This window comes from Leopardus geoffroyi, chromosome B2 (genome assembly GCF_018350155.1).
Source record: "Leopardus geoffroyi isolate Oge1 chromosome B2, O.geoffroyi_Oge1_pat1.0, whole genome shotgun sequence".
NCBI classification, from domain to species: Eukaryota; Metazoa; Chordata; class Mammalia; order Carnivora; family Felidae; genus Leopardus; species Leopardus geoffroyi.
The window spans coordinates 37,252,631-37,271,280 of record NC_059332.1 but is presented as its reverse complement, the minus strand read 5'-3'; the positions used below and the strand labels follow the sequence as shown (position 1 = coordinate 37,271,280).

At 38.9% G+C, this 18,650-nt stretch overlaps 1 protein-coding gene across 1 annotated transcript in view; it reads left to right on the top strand.

The window, feature by feature from the left end:
• Positions 1-18,407, top strand: part of GLO1 (glyoxalase I) — a 37,640-nt gene extending 19,233 nt beyond the window's left edge. Inside the window, exons 2-6 of the mRNA XM_045498066.1 lie at positions 1,443-1,525; positions 11,203-11,343; positions 12,117-12,184; positions 12,863-12,952; positions 16,908-18,407. Coding sequence (XP_045354022.1) covers positions 1,443-1,525; positions 11,203-11,343; positions 12,117-12,184; positions 12,863-12,952; positions 16,908-16,996 — 471 coding nt within the window. The 3' untranslated portion in view covers positions 16,997-18,407. The remainder of the gene's footprint in view (positions 1-1,442; positions 1,526-11,202; positions 11,344-12,116; positions 12,185-12,862; positions 12,953-16,907) is intronic.
• Positions 18,408-18,650: the final 243 nt, after the last annotated feature.

The following is an 18,650-nucleotide window of genomic DNA, read 5'->3' as shown; positions in this document are numbered from 1 at the left end:
GAATTAACTATTTCACGGATCTCTCCCCAAGAATAGACCATAGAGGACATAGTAAGAGAGAAAAGTAACAACCAGTGTGTGTGGCAGGAGGGGTAGGTGGTCAAGGTGCTAGGCTGGTGAGAAGTTCAGGGAAATTAGCTCTCTTGTATCCAAGAAATGAGAGTTTTGCTGATAGAATTGACAGCTCATAGCTTAATGGTAAGTGAGGGGACTGAAAGCTCATTAAAAGAATAAAGGGCGCCTGGGTGGCTCAGTCGGTTAAGCGTCAGGCTTCGGCTCAAGTTATGATCTCATGGTTCGTGAGTTCGAGTCCTGCGTCCAGCTCTACTGACAGCTTAGAGCCTGGAGCCTGCTTGGGATTCTGCATCTCCCTTGTTGTCTGCCCCTCCCCCGCTCATGCTTTGTCTCTCTTTTTCAAAAATATAAATAAACATTAAAAAAAAAAAAAGTAAAGTAAAAATAGGAGTTCCAGGGACCATCTCAATACAGGGACAAGTAGTAGTAAATGTACCAGGAGCTGCTCTATTATATTGTAAGACAGTAATTGCTGTTCACAGAAATGTTTTTGAATCATTAAAATTAAGTAAATTCTGCACATTTTTAAAGCACGTAACCTAAGTAGTAGTAGAATACAGTAGTAATTAATATTTTTTCAGATAGTTTTGATCATTTGAAAACCTGTGTATAGATCCTACCTACCTCACCAAAGTTGAAACAGTGCCTTCTTTCAATCTGTGCTGAATAAGAGTATGAAGTGGAATTGGTTTTGCTGCATTTGTTTTGATCTCACTTCATTGCAGTCACAGAGTGACTTTGTAAGAGTTTCTCAGATTCTGTTCACCAGAGGAAACCCAAGGCCTGGTTGTGAGTGCCAGGCCAGCACCTAGAAGTCAGAGGCAGCTTTGCTCTTTTCCAGCTGCTTGCTGAAACCAAGACCTTTAGGAGTGCAGCACCTGCCTAGAAAAACAATCCAAATATTCTAGAAGCATGTAATTTCAGAGCCAGCTGCCTTATATGTGATTATAAGGTGTGAATGAAGAATTAAATTACATTCATTAAGATCTACTTATTAAGATAAAGTAGTTTTTAGACTTTAATTTATTTTTTCACGTTTATTTATTTTGAAAGAATAAATGAGCATGTGCGAAGGGTAGAAGGGCAGAGAGAGAGGGAGACAGAGAATCCCAAGCAGGATCCATGCTGTCAGTGCAGAGCGAGATGCAGGGCTTGAACTCATGAACTGTGAGATCATGACCTGAACTGAAGTCAAGAATCAGACACTTGGATGTTTAACTGACTGAGCCACCCAGATGCCCCCAGAATGCTTTCTTCTTAAACATTATGTTGCAGAGGTGGACTGTATCTTGCTACAGAAAGCACAATTAATGTTGGTAACAAGTGTCAGGAGTCAAATGTGTTTAATATACACTGTTTCTCCTTAGGATTTTCTGTTGCAGCAGACCATGCTACGAGTTAAAGATCCTAAAAAGTCACTGGATTTTTATACTAGAATTCTTGGAATGACGTAAGTAAACTATTTGTGCTCATAATTTGTTTAATAATTTAATTAATTAATTTTTAAAATTTATATCCAAATTAGTTAGCATATAGTGCAATAATGATTTCAAGAGTAGATTCCAGTGATTCATCTACTGTGTATAACACCCAGTGCTCATCCCAACAGGTGTCCTCCTTAATGCCCCTTACCCATTTAGCCCCTCCCCTTACCTCTGACCCATCTAGCATCCCTCAGTTTGTCCTCTGTATTAAAGAGTCCCTTGTGTTTTGTCCCCCTCCTTGTGTTTATATTATTTTGCTTCCCTTCCTTTATGTTCATCTGTTTTATATCTTAAATTCCTCATATGAGTGAAGTCGTAATGATATTTGTCTTTCTCTGACTAATTTCGCTTAGTATAATACCCTCTAGTTCCATCCACATAGTTGCAAATGGCAAGATTTCATTCTTTTTGGTTTCCGAGTAATACTCCATTGTGTGTGTGTGTGTGTGTGTGTGTGTGTGTGTGTGTGTGTGTGTATACACACCACATCTTCTTTATCCATTCATCCGTCAATGGACATTTGGGCCCTTTCCATACTTTGGGTATTGTTGATAGTGCTGCAGCTATAAACATTGGGGTGCATGTGCCCCTTTGAAACAGCACACCTGTATCCCTTGCATAAATACCTATTAGTGCAATTGCTGGGTCATAGGGTAGTTCTACTTTTAGTTTTTTGAGGAAGCTCCGCACTGTTTTCCTGAGTGGCTGCACCAGTTTGCATTCCCACCAACAATGCAAAAGAGATCCTCTTTTTCCGCATCCTCACCAACATCTGTTGTTGCCCGAGTTATTAATTTTAGCCATTCTGATTGGTCTGAGGTGGTATCTTATTGTGGTTTTAATTTGTATTTCCCTGATGATGAGTGATGTTGAGCATTTTTTCATGGTCTGTTCGCCATCTGGATGTCTTTTTTAGAGAAATATCTATTCATGTCTTTTGCCCATTTCACAGGATTATTTTTTTGGGCGTTGAGTTTGATAAGTTCTTTATACATTTTGGGTACTAGCCCTTTGTCTGATACGTTATTTGCATATATCTTCTCCCATTCTGTCAGTTGTCTTTTAGTTTTGCTGATTGTTTCCTTTGCCATGCAGAAGCTTTTTGTCTTGATGAGGTCCCAATAGTTCATTTTTGCTTTTGTTTCCCTTGCCTCTGGAGATGTGTTTAGTAAGAAGTTGCTGCAGCCAACCTCAAAGAGGTTTTTGCCTGCTTTCTCCTCAAGGATTTTGATGGCTTCCTGTCTTACATTTAGGTCTTTCATCCATTTTGAGTTTACTTTTGTGTATGGTGTAAGAAAGTGGTCCAGGTTCATTTTTCTGCATGTTGCTGTCCAGTTTTCCCAGCACCATTTGCTGAAGAGACTTTCTTTTTTCTATTGGATGCTTTGTCAAAGATTAGTTAGCCATACGTTTGCGGGTCCATTTCTGGGTTCTGTATTCTGTTCCATTGATCTGAGTGTCTGTTTTTGTGCCAGTACCATACTGTCTTGATGATTACAGCTTTGTAATACATCTTGAAGCCTTCAGCTTTGGTTTTCTTTTTCAGGATTGCTTTGGCTATTTGGGGTCTTTTTCTGGTGCCATACAAATTTTAGGATAGTTTGTTCTAGTTCTGAGAAGCATGCCAGTGCAATTTTGATTAGGATTGCATTGAATATGTAGATTGCTTTCGGTAGTTCTGACATTTTAACAATATTTGTTCTTCCAATCCATGAGCATGGAATATTTTTCCATTTTTTTGTGTCTTCAGTTTCTTTCATAAGCTTTCTATAGTTTTCAGTGTATAGATTTTTCACCTCTTTGGTTAGGTTTATTCCTAGATATTTTATGGTTTTTGGTGCAAATTGTAAATGGGGTCGATTCCTTGATTTCTCTTTCTGTTGCTTCATTGTTGGTGTATAAGAATGCAACCGATTTCTGTGCATTGATTTTATATCATGCCACTTTGCTGAATTCATGGATCAGTTCTAGCAGTTTTTGGTGGAATCTTTTGGATTTTCCATATAGAGTATCATTTCTGTGAAGAGTGAAAGTTTGACTTCCTCCTTGCCAATTTGGATGCCTTTTATTTCTTTGTGTTGTCTGATTGCTGAGGCTAGGACTTCCAATACCATGTTGAATAACAGTGGTGAGAGTGGACATCCCTGTCGTGTTCCTGACCTTAGGGGGAAAGTGCTCAGTTTTTCCCCATTGAAGATGATATTAGCGGTGGGTCTTTCATATTTGGTTTTATGATCTTGAGGTATGATCCTTCTATCCTTACATTCTTGAGGGGTTTTGTCAAGAAAGCATGCTGTATTTTGTCAAATGTTTTCTCTGCATCTATTGAGGATCATGTGGTTCTTGTCCTTTCTTTTATTGATGTGGTGAATCACATTGATTGTTTTGTGGATATAGAACCAGCCCTGCATCCCAGGTATAAATCCCACTTGGTCATGGTGAATAATTCCTTTAATGTATTGTTGGATCCAGTTGCTAATATCTTGTTGAAGATTTTTCCATCCAGGTTCATCAGGGAAATTGGTCTGTAGTTCTCCTTTTTAGTGGGGTCTTTGGTTTTGGAATCAAGGTAATGCTGCCTTCACAGAATGAGTCTGGAAGTTTTCCTTCCACTTCTATTTTTTGGAACAGCTTCAAAAGAATAGGTGTTAATTCTTCTTTAAATGTTTGGTAGAATTCCCCTGGAAAGCCTTTTGGCCCTGGAATCTTGTTTTTTGGGAGACTTTTGATTATTAATTCGATTTCTCTACTGGTTATGGGTCTGTTCAAATTTTCTATTTCTTCTTGTTTCAGTTTTGGTAGTTTTATTATATGTTTCTAGGAATTTGTCCATTTCTTCCAGATTGCTCAATTTATTGGCATATAATTGCTCATAATATTCTCTTATTATTGTTTGTATTTCTGCTGTGTTGGTTGTGATCTCTCCTCTTTCATTCTTGATTTTATTTATTTGGGTCCTTTCCTTTTTCTTTTTGATCAGACTGGCTAGGGTTTTATCAATTTTTTAAATTATTTCAAAGAACCAGCTCCCGGTTTCATTGATCTGTTGTTCTAATTTTTTTTTTTTTTTGGTTTCAATAGCACTGATTTTTGCTCTAATCTTTATTATTCCCTGTCTTTTGGTGGTTTGGGGTTTTATTTGCTGTTCTTTTTCCAGCTCTTTAAAGTGTAAGGTTAGGTCGCATATCTGAAACCTTCTGACCTTTTTTAGGAAGGCCTGGATTGCTATATACTTCCCTCTTATGACTGCCTTTGCTGCGTCCCAGAGGTTTTGGGCTGTGGTGTTATCATTTTCATTGGCTTCCATGTACTTTTAAATTTTCTCTTTCACGTATTGGTTAGCCCATTCATTCTTTAGTGGGATGTTCTGTAATCTCCAAATATTTGTTGTCTTTCCAGATTTTTTCTTGTGGTTGATTTCGAGTTTCATAGTGTTGTGGTCTGAAAATATGCATGGTATGATCTCGATCTTTTTGTAGTTGTTAAGGGCTGATTTGTGTCCCAGTATGTGATCTATTCTGGGGAATGTTCCATGTGCACTTGAGAAGAATGTGTATTCTGCTGCTTTGGGATGAAATGTTCTGAATATATGTTAAGTCCGTGCAGTCCAGTGTGTCATTCAACGATATCGTTTCCTTGTTGATTTTCTGTTTAGATGATCTGTCCATTGTTGTAAGTGGGGTGTTGAAGTCCCCTATTATTATCAATGAGTTTCTGTATGTTTGTGATTAATTGATTTATATATTTGGGTCCTCTCAAGTTTGGAGCATAAATGTTACAATTGTTGGATATTCTTGGTGGATAGACCCCTTAATTATGATATAATGCCCTTCTTCATCTCTTGCTACATTCTTTATTTTAAAATCTAGATTCTCTGACATAAGTGTGACTACTCTGGCTTTCTTTTGTTGACCATTAGCATGATAGATGGTTCTCCATCCCTTAATTTCAATCTGAAGGTGTCTTCAGGTCATTAAAATGGGTCTCTCGTAAACAGCATATAGATGGATTTTTGTTTACTCATCCATTCTGTTACCCTGTGTCTTTTGATTGGAGTGTTTAGTCCATTGACATGTAAAGTGAGTACCGAAAGATATGAATTTATTTCCATTATGTTGCCTGTAAAGTTGGAATTTCTGGTGGTGTTCTCTGGTCCTTTCTAGTCTTTGTTGTTTTTGGTCTTTTTTTTTTTCCATCTTTTCTTCCCCTCAGAGAGTCCCCTTAAAATTTCTTGCGGGGCTGGTTTAATGGTCACAAACTCCTTTAGTTTTTGTTTGGGAATCTTTTTATATCTCCTTCTATTTTGAATGACAACCTTGCTGGATAAAGAATTTTTGGTTGCATATTTTTCCAATTCAGTACATTGAATATATCTTGCCACTCCTTTCTGGCCTGACAAGTTTCTGTGAATGGGTCTGCTGTGAACCTGATCTCTCTTCCCTTGTAGTTTAAGGACTTGTTTTCCTTTGCTGCTTTCATGATTCTTTCCTTGCCTGAGTATTTTGTGAATTTGACTATGATATGCCTTGTTGATGGTCGGTTTTTGTTGAATCTAATGGGAGTTCTCTCTGCTTCCTGGATTTTGATGTTTGTGTCTTTCCCCAGGTTAGGAAAGTTTTCTGCTATGATTTGCTTACATAAGCCTTCTACCCCTTTTTCTCTCTCTTCATCTACTGAGACCCGTATGATTCGGATGTTATTCCTTTCTAATGAGTCACTGAGTTCTCTAATTCTTATATCGTGCTCTTTTGCCTTAGTTTCCCTCTTCTGCTTCATTATTCTCTGTAAGTTTGTCCTTTATATTGCTGATTCGCCCTTCTGCTTCATCCATCCTTGTCACCATGGCATCCATTCGAGATTGCATCTCAGAGCATTTTTAACTTTGTCCTGACTAGATTTTACTTCTTTTATCTCCGCAGAAAGGGATTCTATGCTTTTTTCAACCCCAGCTAGTATTGTTATTATTGTGATTCTAAATTCTGGTTCAGATATCTTGCTTGTGTCTGTATTAAGTCCCTGGCTGTCATTTCCTCCTGTTCTTTCTTTTGGGGTGAATTCCTTCATTTCATCATTTTGAAGGAAGTAAAAGAATTAATAAAATAAATAAATAAAAATGAAAAAATTAAAAACAACACAAGGAAATCAAATAAAGGATGCTAGATTCTAGGTGTGTTTTGGTCTGGTTGTTGAAAGAAGCTTGATACAATAGAGAAAAAAATAATAAGAAAGATAAAAAAAAGGAAAATGTTTGAAAATGAAAAAAATGAATACAGTAAAATAGAATAAAATGAAGTGATGAAAGTAAAATAGAATTTTAAAAATTTACAAAAAAGTAAAAACTATTGTAGAAAAAATTAAAATCTTTTTTATAAAAAAGGAAATAAAAATAAATTTTTTTCTCTTTCTGTATTCAAGAATAAGAAAAGAAAAAGAAAAAACATTGAATAGATGGACCAGTGAACAGAAAGAAATGTGATTGAAATTACATGCAGTTTCCCTTAGAAGTCAAACTATGAAGCACTTTATAGTCCGTAAACTAAGCAGGCAGAGAGACTTGTGGTGTTCTTCTGGAGCACCATTGAGCCATTTGGCTGGGGCTTGGTGTAACAGCTTTGTTCTCCACTCGATGCGCTGCTTAGTTTACTGGGGTGGATCATTGTGGCGTGTGTAGGCGTGTATGCGCATGTGTTGGAGGGGTGAAAATGGTGTCACCCAGCTACCCAGTCTCTAGTATCAGAACTCTGTGCTCTCACCCACTGGCAATCAAGCACCCCTCCTTTGTTTCTGGCTTCTGTCTACTTCCCTCTTCTATACTGTCAGTGATGAAGCCATCAACTTGGCAGGTGGCACCTCCCTCCTGAGTTTTAGCTCAACTGGGGTTGTGTTTCCAAACCCCTCACTTCTGAGGGCCCTACGGCTTTGACCACCTCAGATGCTGAGCAATGGCCAGGTGCTGGTACACCCCCAGGAAAGTTTGTGAGACTGCAGCCAGGTGCCAGCCCACCCCAGAAAAAGTTTGCGTGATTGTGTAGCTGCAGCTTTTCAGGGATAATGGTAAATCACAACACACATCTGATGCCAGGCTTCAGTGAACCTTTAATGTCCTTGTTCTACCACTAGCGAATATGACTGTTTTCCCAGGTCCACTAGGACTTTTGCCTGTGGGGAGGCTGCACAGCCTCTCCTATATGTCCTCCCAGCAGGGGAATTGCCTCTCCCTGTGTGGCATGAGGACCCCTCAGACCTCACCGTCCGCTCCTGGGGATTCGCCCTTCCCATCAGAGCTCTGCCAGGTATTAAGCTGCGGAGTTTCAGACTCTACTCCCCTGTAGATAGAGTCATTAATGGTATTTAAACCCTTTCCTTTCTCCTTTCTCCTTTTCTCATTCAGTCCCTTGCAGGTGTTTCCACTCTTTCTCTTCAGCTGCTTTCAGGGGGCAGGGTGCTTTTCCTGTACTCTCCCTGTTGTCTCTATCCTTTCCATGAGCAAAACCAGCTCCCTGCCCTACAAGGTTTCTCTCTTCCCCAGTTCACCTCTCCGCACCATATACCTGCTGAGTTCTCTGGTTCAAGTTGTGCAGATTGTTGTGTTAATCCTCATATCAGGTTTCAAGATGTGCAAGATGGTTTGGTGTTGATCTAGCTGCATTTCAAGGGCAAGAGAGGCAAAAAAAAAAACTTCCATGCTGCTCTGCCATCTTGGCCCCTCCCTGTGCCCATAGTTTTGTAAATATAGGGAATGTTTTCATTAAAAATAAAAAAAAAAAACAGATTAAACTTTTCTTCAAAAGTTACAGAAGTCCTGGGGCGCCTGAGTGGCTCAGTTGGTTAAGCGTCGTCTGACTTCAGCTCAGGTCATGATCTCACAGTTCATGAGTTCAAGCCCTGCACATCTCAGAGCCTGGAGCCTGCTTTGGATTCTGGGTTTCCCTCTATCTCTGCCCCTCCCCAACTTGTGCGAGTGCACTTGCTCTCTCTCTCTCTCTCTCTCAAAACTAAATAAAGTAAAAAAAAAAAAAAAAAAAAAATCACAGAAGTCCTTTTGGTCAGGAGTCTGGGACTAGGTTTGACCTGCCAGGGCTTCTGTCAAGTTCTTCTTTGTGCCAACCAGGCTCTCTGGACAGCAAGGGATGAGTACTTGTGTGTTCTCTACCTCTGTTCTCTCTGGGAGCTGCAAGTTTAACCCTTAATGTGTTCAAATCCTTTCAATGGTATGGCCTCTTGTTTACTTCAGAAAAGATGTAGTTATAAACATGCATTATTTAGCAAATAAATGAGTTTACTGAAAACTGGCCATCCGTCCCATTTTTACAGCATGTGTTCTCTTTTGCTGAATAGGTAGTGTCTACTGATCTTGTAATCCATAAAGCTTTTTATTTTTCTTGATTTGTTTCCCTAGATAACATGAGAGTTTGTTTGTTTCTGACAATATAGATACATAAAGAATAAAAGTAAATGATTTTTATTTTACTGCCTAGATAATTTCCATTGAGAGAAAAATTCAAGTAATACAGTATATGTTTGCTTAGAAAATCTGGCCAGTTCAGAAAAATACAAAATGAAAAATGGTCACCTCCCTTTCCCAGTCCTTCTCCCCAAAGATTATTGCTCTTAACAGTTTCTTGTTATTCTTTCCAGAAAAAGTAGTTTTGTATGTTTACAGTACATTTAAAAGAGTGAAAACAAATACATTGAAGACTTGGTATTTGCCACGCACTGTATATGTCTCTTCATACAGTTTCTGTAGTAGCTTATGAAATAGTTTATATCCCATTTTACAAATGAAGGAAGAAACCAGAGTTTAAAGACATTAAGTTACTGGCCCCAGATGCCACAATGGGTACATGACAGAGCAGGAATTTGAATCCAGGTCTGATTGACTCCAGTGTTGACCTTGTTTTTCAAGAGCCTCCAAACAGGGTGCAACTTGACATTATACTGAAAGATATACTCTGCTGAGAAAAGCAGGTTATACAACAGGTTTATTTGCTCTAGTTCCCACCTGATTGGTCTGTAAGGCTTGTGCAGTCTGTTTTAGTAAGTGCAGAGATTGTTTTTCATGACGGTATTTGAGGTGTTTGATGCCTTATTATAAACATGTTAGAGTAAATCTTATTTGTGATAAGTCAATGTCTGGGTCTCAGTGGACCAAGGCGTATTACATAGCAGTGATAATTGAAAGACTTGAAATAGAACTTAGAAATTTCCATTTGCTAGGTAGGCTTCAATCATTCCCTCTTATTGATTACAAATAGGGCCATCTTTGAGCACTTAATCCTCAATAATCTAAATAAAATTGCATACATCCTCATTTTACCCTACTCCTTGCAAAGTAATCTTATACTCTTTAAACTCACTTTATAGGGCATGACTTCAATTACGTTTTTTAAAACTTTAGGATTAGTAATTCATTCACTCTTTGTCTCCCATCAGTTATTCCCTTTCTGCTGGCTCGTGGTGTCTAAATGGGATGTCTCTCCATTAGAGGCTGTGCCCCAAATGTGGGGCAACAATCAGTTGGGAGGAAGCTGTGGCACGGGAGGTGGGAGAATTCACCTGAGGCAGAACAAAGGGTATAGAAGTTTATTGAATATACTGCAGGGGAGTGGGGGGCAAGACAGCAAAGGAGAGGTGTCTGCAAGGAAGCAGTGGGTGGGGGCTGTTTTTAAAGGGGAAGATGAGGACGTATGGCAATGTATGGAATTCTTCCTTTTTTGGTAGCTCTTCCTGGTTGTAAGTAGCCCATTGGTTAATTAGGGCCTGTGAGGTGGGGCGCCTGATGGGCCTGTGTTCAGCCAGGTGGTCCTTATAGGCCCTTTCTACATTCCATGGCTCAAGCCTGTTTGCATAAAAGTGGCCTTTACATGGCTCTTTTCCCTCAACCTACAAACAATCTTAAGTCTTCTCCATTCTAGCATGATTCTTGCCTTCTGCTCCCTTGCCCTCTTTCCCATCATCACCAATCACCTATATAGGTCAACCATGCTTGCTGTTTTACCTGGGTACCTTCCCTTCTCTCCTGCCCCATGCTGCTGAGAGTGGCCTCGCAGGACCTTTCCATATCCAGTGTTAATTCTGTTTGACCTTTCTGCAGGATCTCATATGGTTAACCAGTCTTAATGCTGTTTGACCTTTCTGCAGGATCTCATATGGTTAACCACTTTCTCATTGACATTCACATTTTCTGTGATACTCATCTGTCCTTCCTTCTCTTTTAACCATTTATCCTTAGTTTCTTTTCCTAATTTTGGCATAGTAAGAACTCAGTAAATGTATTTTATTTAACTGAATGCCATATATCTGAAAGAACAATAAGGTAATACATTGTATTTTTCACCAAAATTTTCTTTTGAAGATATTTTGCCATTTATAAGCAAGTACCATAATCCCAAATAAGTTTTATTATATTTGAAAAATTGAATTATGAAAGTTTGCTTTTTAAAATTTTTTAATTTCACTGATATTTACAGATAAATAGGTTTTTTTTTAGTAAGATATTTTCATTGATTTCCCTGTTTTTCCTATTAAATAGCCTAACTACATAGGGCTTTTATTCTTAGTAGAACTTGAATATTGTCATACTGATTTTAATATGAGTCAAATTTTCCTATTGTTAATTGATTAACTTGTTATTTAATTGTAGGCTACTCCAAAAATCAGATTTTCCCACTATGAAATTTTCAATCTATTTCTTGGCTTATGAGGAAAAAAATGACATCCCAAAAGATAAAAATGAAAAAATAGCATGGGTGTTCTCCAGGAAAGCTACACTTGAACTGACACAGTGAGTATGAGTTTTTATCTTTTTATATATATTCTACATTTTCTTTAACCTTTTTTTCCTTACAACAGTTTGAATCTTTTATCATGGATCTTTGGTCTTTGTACTGTTTAGGTGGGTACGGCAAGGGGGTAGGGCTAGTTTGTCTTTTAGATAGAGAATGTAGGACTGAATTGACAAGATACTTGCCAAACTACAGCTAATGAATGTTGAAGCACTGTAACTAATGTCTTCATAACTTCAGGATTTTAGAAATGTTTTTTAACTTTTTACGTTGTTTCTGTGTCCTCTTGAACAACTAACAAAAGAGCATTTATTTCAGAGTGTGTGATTTAGTGTGTCCCTGATTCAAAACAGCTCTGGAATCAGACAGACTAGACATGAGTCTGGCTCTGCCACCCTGAACAAGTTCTGTCACCTCCCTCCATGGCAGTCTCATTTATGAAATGGGGACTCAAATCTAGCCCACAGAGCTGTTGTTAAAGATTTAATGAAGTCCTCAAAGAAAGTATCCTCAATAAAGTACAATAAATGACAGTTGCTGTTGGTATCATTATTGGTCTTATCCAGATGCCTGGTTTTATTGTCTCCTTAGCCTAATTAAAATCATATTTTGCCCATTTGCCTTTTCTGTGGTTGAAAACTTAATATTTACAGTAGTAAGGAATAAACCAAGTATATTTAAATGGTATGATTTCAAAGAGATTGTTGCAATTTTCTTTTCAGAATATCTGTTCTACCAGTCACTTGTAATTATGTTTTCCCTCCTTTTGTAGCAACTGGGGCACCGAAGATGATGAGACCCAGAGTTACCACAGTGGCAACTCAGACCCTCGAGGATTTGGTACGTTTGCCTATGCGTATGTAATATACATGGATTTGTGTGATTTGTGCATTGTGTACATATTAAGAATGATCAACTTCTTAGGAGTACGGTTATTTTCATTTTCCAGGAAAAATTTGATTTAGGAATTGTTTAATTTCGTAGTCTCTACCTAAACTCTACATTTACTCTCTCACAATGATTTTACTTTTCAGTCTCAGTATTATACTTCCAGTGGACTTTTTAATTTAAAAAACAAAACCTGTGGTTGATAAGAATCCCCATTTCTGCTAGCATACACTTCTGCCCCCGTCTATAATCTCTCAGTCAGGATGACAGGATTGTAGGTTTATATTGGCTGCTATGTATGCAGTGTCCACAACAAACCTATTCGGTATGAATAAAGGATTACTCTTTCATGATATATTAATTCTTAACAGATTGAACTATGCATGAGCCCCACTATCAGGCCTCTTTTACATAATTTATTATTCAGAGCTACTGATTAGTTTATTATACCCAACCAAGACTTAGATTCTTGTTCTTTACTATATGTTTTGAACTTCTTTGACTCAGTCTGTTTTCAGGTGTCTTATATTTTGAAATAAACTACTTTTGGAAGCTACTTGTGATACTTGGATACCCTGAAGTAATTATTTCTTCCTTCTGCCTGCCTTGTTTTGGGGATGACCACCTCAGGTCACATTGGAATTGCTGTTCCTGATGTACATGGTGCTTGTAAAAGATTTGAAGAACTGGGAGTCAAATTTGTGAAGAAACCTGATGATGGTGAGTCTGCGACTGGTTTTCCGCAGGCCTCTCCTTTGAGTTACATAACATTTACTAAGCACCCACAGAGGGTACTGATATAGTCAGTCCCTCTGGGTGCAAGGAACTTTGAAGAAGTCTGTTTCAACCAGTGTAAGGAAAACAGAGGAATTATTGGAAAAATACCTGGGTATCTTAGGGAACTAAGACAGCAACTAGGGTGGCTTCACAAGGGACTAGACTCAGAGTCTGGAAGAGCCATCAAAAACCTATGTTCTCAGGCACCTGGGTGGCTCAGTTGGTTAAGCATTTGACTCTTGGTCTCAGCTCAGGTCTTAATCTCAGGGTTGTGAGTTCAGGCCCATGTTGGGCTCCGCGCTGGGCATGGAGACTACTTAAAAAACAAAAAAATCCTAGGCTCTCTCCCCCACTTTTGACTTTACCACATTCTGTCACTGGCCACCAGTTTTTACTATTTCAGCATGTATCTAGCCATCCAAAAATAAGTTCCATAAGGCCTATTTTATCTGATTTTCATGTACTACACCACATCTTCTTGGTTAATAATGGCTGGTATTTCATTTTCATTCTTCTGCAACCCTTGCATATCCTTAGGTTTTAAGTCCATCTCTAGAAATAGTGTATATATCTACATTTTTTTGGATTTACACATATTATGATTATTTTACTTAGATCTGTTTCTGCCATCATAATTTATTATTTCAATTTTTGTTTGAAAGAGTTCACATTTCATTTTAATCCTTTTGTTTTCAATTAAAAGATTTGATATCCAGATATCCTCCCAGAGTGGGATATTACTGATATATTTTTCCTTTCTTTGGCCTTGTGTTTTTTTTGTTTTTTGTTTTTTGGTTTTATTTTTCAGTGGCCTCTGTACCCAATGTGGGGTTAAGACTTACAACCCTGAGATCAAGAGTCACGTGCTCTACCAACTGACCTAGCCAGGTGCCACTTGGCCTTGGCTTTTTGAAAATAATACATATATCAAAGTATTTGACCACCTTTTCTCTGTGTATCTCTTACAGCATCTTGTGGGTTTTTCTGTCCCTTTACTAAGAATCTCAATCAAAATAGTTTTTAAAGGGTTTGTGAGGCAAAAGTTTTAACTTTGTATGCCTCAGACCCATACCTTTCTCTATGAATGGCAGTTTTGTTGAATGTAAAACCTTAAGTTTACTTTCCTTTGAACTCACGACCGTGACATCATGAGTCATATGCTCTTCTGACTGAGCCAGCCAGGCACCCCCCACTTTTATATATTTTAATAGCTCTTGGCCCATTGGTTTGATATTTGTTCTGTTCGAATCTATAATCCACTGTTTGTTTTATGGTTATGTTCCTCAAATTCTTGTTACTTTGGTCTCTGAGGAGTCTTTTTTCATTGCAACTGTTACTGTTGCAGTGCATCAGGGAATGTGAATCGGGGGAGGCTAGACCCCACTCTTTAACAGCTCACATGATCTCAGGAAGATGGGCCAGGCAGAGATCCCTAGCCACCTGAAAACGAGAGTTAAACACCTCATGTTTTGCAGAGCAGCTCTTCAGGTCACATCTTCCCCCTTGTCCCTCAGAGAAAAGGAGTATTAGTAGGAGGCACTTCCTTCCGAGATGGCTATTCCCTAACCTTGTGTGGAAAGTGAAGGCTGGGGAGATCAGCTTGTTTCTCACCTGTTTTTGTCCGTTCCTCACAGGCATAAGACTTGGTGCTGCCCTTAATTACTCCTGAGGACATCTGAACCAGTAGTTTGAACCTCCCCCAGCGTGGGGATAGGAGCTGATGCCCAAGGCACAGGGAGGAGCAAGAGCCAAATTAACAAAACCCCTTCTGTTTATTCTCCCACAGCTGTGATGGACTGCCTTCTGGTCCAGGCCCAAACTATCTATTCCCACATGGACCAGGTTAAAACAGTCACCCCACCCCCACCTTTTCCAGTCCTCAGTCATCACCCCAAGGGTGTCTCACTTTTTTTTTTCTTTTATTTTCCATATATGTTCCTCTGGGGCTGATCTTGGGGAAAAGAGCCAGAGAGAGATAGGAGTCAAACTAATTTAGCATCTTGGTCCCAAAATAGATTGCTGAGGTCACATTTCTGCACTTAAGCAAACAACTCTACTACTAGACCTTCTAGCTTCTCAATCCCAGTTATGAATTCCTAGGAGAAAGACTGACTGGCAGAGCTCGAGTGACTTAGAATAGTGTTTAAAGAGTTTGTTATGCCCCAAGCCAATGACTCTTTTGGCTGTGTGGGTATGCCATGCTGCCTGCTCCAACACCTTCTTAGTTTATTTTCCTCTTTAAAATGAGATAGTCTTGGGGCACCTGGGTGGCTCAGTGGGTTATGTGTTGGCTCTTGGTTTCAGCTCAGGTCATGATCTCACAGTTCATGGGTTCGAGCCCCACATCGGTCTCTGTGCTGGCCATGTGGAGCCTGCTTGGGATTCTCTCCCTGCTCCTCTCTCTGCCCCTCCCCTGCTCGTACTTTTTCCATCTCTCAAAATAAATAAATACAAATTTTTTTAAATAAGACAGTCTCTTTGACTACTCAACGGGTAGCATGAAATATATCATGAAGATGAAGTAAAAATCTGATGCCTAGAATTGCAGCTGGTCCCACAGTTTATTTCAGGAGAGTTGGCTTCCAGCTATGTGTAGAAGATACTATGTGAGTTATTCTCAGAAACATGTATTTGGGCAAAACTGACAGAATTTTTTAAGGTTAAAACTATAAACAAAACAACGTATTTTGTTAAAATGCAGATTAAAATTTGAATAAATGGTGCAGACACTCTGGACACTCTGGAAAACCGTATGGAGGTTCCTCAAAAAACTAAAAACTAAAAATAGAACTACCCTACAACCCAGCAATTGCATTACTAGGCATTTATCCAAGGGATACAGGTGTGCTGTTTCGAAGGGACACATGCACCCCAATGTTTATAGCAGCACTATCAATAATAGCCAAAGTATGGAAAGAGCCCAAATGTCCATCAATGGACGAATGGATAAAGAAGATGTGGTATATATATACAATGGGGTATTACTCGGCAATGAAGAATGAAATCTTGCCATTTGCAACTATGTGGATGGAACTGGAGGGTATTAATGCTAAGTGAAATTAGTCAGAGAAAGACAAATATCATATGAGGACTTTAAGAGACAAAACAGGGGTGCCTGGGTGGCTCAGTCGGTTGAGCGTCCAACTTCGGCTCAGGTCATGATCTCACAGTTTGTGAGTTCGAGCCCCGCGTCGGGCTCTGTGCTGATAGCTCAGAGCCTGGAGCCTGTTTCGGATTCTGTGTCTCCCTCTCTCTCTCTCTGACCCTCCCCCGTTCATGCTCTGTCTCTCTCTGTCTCAAAAATAAATAAACGTTTAAAAAAAAAAAAAAAGAGACAAAACAGATGAACACAAGGGAAGGGAAAGAAAAATAATATAAAAACAGGGAGGGGGACAAAGCATAAGAGACTCATAAATATGGAGAACAAACAGAGGGTTACTGGAGGGGTTGTGGGAGGGGGGATGGGCTAAATGGGTAAGGGGCACTAAGGAATCTACTCGTGAAATCATTGTTGCACTATATGCTAATTTGGATGTAAATTAAAAAAAATAAAAATAAAATAAAATAAAATTTGAATAAAAAATATTCTAGGGGCGCCTGGGTGGCTCAGTCGGTTAAGCGTCCGACTTCAGCTCAGGTCACGATCTCGTGGTCCGTGAGTTTGAGCCCCGCGTCGGGCTCTGGGCTGATGGCTCAGAGCCTGGAGCCTGCTTCTGGTTCTGTGTCTCCCTCTCTCTCTGCCCCTCCCGCGTTCATGCTCTGTCTCTCTCAGTCTCAAAAATAAATAAACGTTAAAAAAAAAAATTTTTTTTTTAAATATTCTAAATGAACAATAAAATAAAAAATATTAAAAAAAATTTTAAAGTCTCTCTATAATGAAAATCATTTTATCTTACAGGTAAAATGAAAGGCCTGGCATTTATTCAAGATCCTGATGGCTACTGGATTGAAATTTTGAATCCTAACAAAATGACAACCATTATTTAGTTCTGTGAGAATACTGCTTTGCGATTTCAGTGAAGACCTTGAGGGAGGTAAAAAGGAAATAGTGTTAATCAAGATATTCAGATAACAGAAACATCTAGGACTGAAGGATCATTGTCCCAATTCAAATTGCTGAAGTCCATTCCCCTTTTCTATTTCAGCTATGTTTCACCTAACTGTTCAGTCATTCTGGTTTTAAAGTAGTGCTTTGTCTTGTGTCCTTGACTGTAGTTATATAACTTTACTTTTTTAGATAATAATTAGAACAGTTCCCTTCAGAGGCTGCATTTGGATTCTGTTTCCTAAATATGAATATGACTTCTCTACAAGTCTGCCTTTGAATCCTCATTCTCAAAAAAAAAAAAAAAAAAAAAAATTGACAAGTTTTTGTTGTGGTTACCTTCTGGGGTTTCAGTTCCTCAGAAATAACTTCACAATGGAAAGTAAAGAACAGTGAACAAAAATGAAACCTCATGTATATTTCAAACAGTATTAGGTGTTTATTTTACAAAAGAGAAGGTAGTCTTGGGAGCAATTCAGAATCAGACTGACAAGGATGTTGATAGGAAAACTAATTTCTCCTTATTCACGAAGTACTTTCAAAGTTCAAGGACTAACCTCTTTATTTGGGGATGGGGAGGTAGATGGGAGTAATATTTACTGGGTATGCAGACACTGGGCTAGACTGTCGCATACTGTATCTCATTTAAACTTCCCAGCTATCCTTCATCCTGAGAGAAAGCAAGCAGGGTAGACACATAAATAACTTTAATGGAATTGAAGGCAATATAAATAGGCTACAGTGCTTGAGCTCTGATGATCACTTTTAGTGTTTAGATTGTACCTCAAAAATTAGTGCCTCACAATACCTTCTCCACTCATCTCTGCTGTGCAAACCTCCAGTGAGCTTGAACGTTGTCCTCTCAGCTCTGGGCCCTGAGAACCACAGAGAGGGAAGAAAGGGCGGAGGAAGTCTGTAGCACACAACTGCTCTGGGGACACCTGCTTATTCCTGGGCAAGCAGCGCTTGTATTACTCGTGAAAAGCCCCTACCCCAAGGTCTTCCTGATGCCAAGTAATCATTTAGGGTAAATTATGTTCAGTGACAACATTACTTAGTTATCAGAGAGCAGCTCTATGGTCTTCCTTGCCATTGATATTTGGTGGATTTTAAGAAACCAAACTGATTTTGACAATCTCGTGGCCCAGACAATAAGAACGTCCAGTTTGTGGTTTACCTGACATTTTAGATTTTCCATAGGCTCCAGTGGAAGACCTTTGGGTAGGCTATGCCAACTGTGCTAACATGGCTACAAGCACCTGACATTTCTTTTTTGGATGGAATGGATTATGTGAGCAAGTCAAACAAATAGCAGGACTTACAGACTGAAATAAAGTACACTTTTAAATAAGACTGTGTTTAATTTGTAAACTGTCCAGTTTGTTCTTTTTAAGAAAGCCTGCAGAAATTTGAAAGGGCTTACAGGCTCGCTTTGAACTTGGAATAGCTGTAAATCTGCATATCCTACAAAAGCAGATAGTGTATATAAGGGAGTGTGGGAAAGGTGGAAAGAGCAAATAGGGATAAAGCAATGTGGGAGGAAAAGTACAAAAGAAGAGGGACCAATTATCAAAAGGTGACTTGTGGGAACCAACG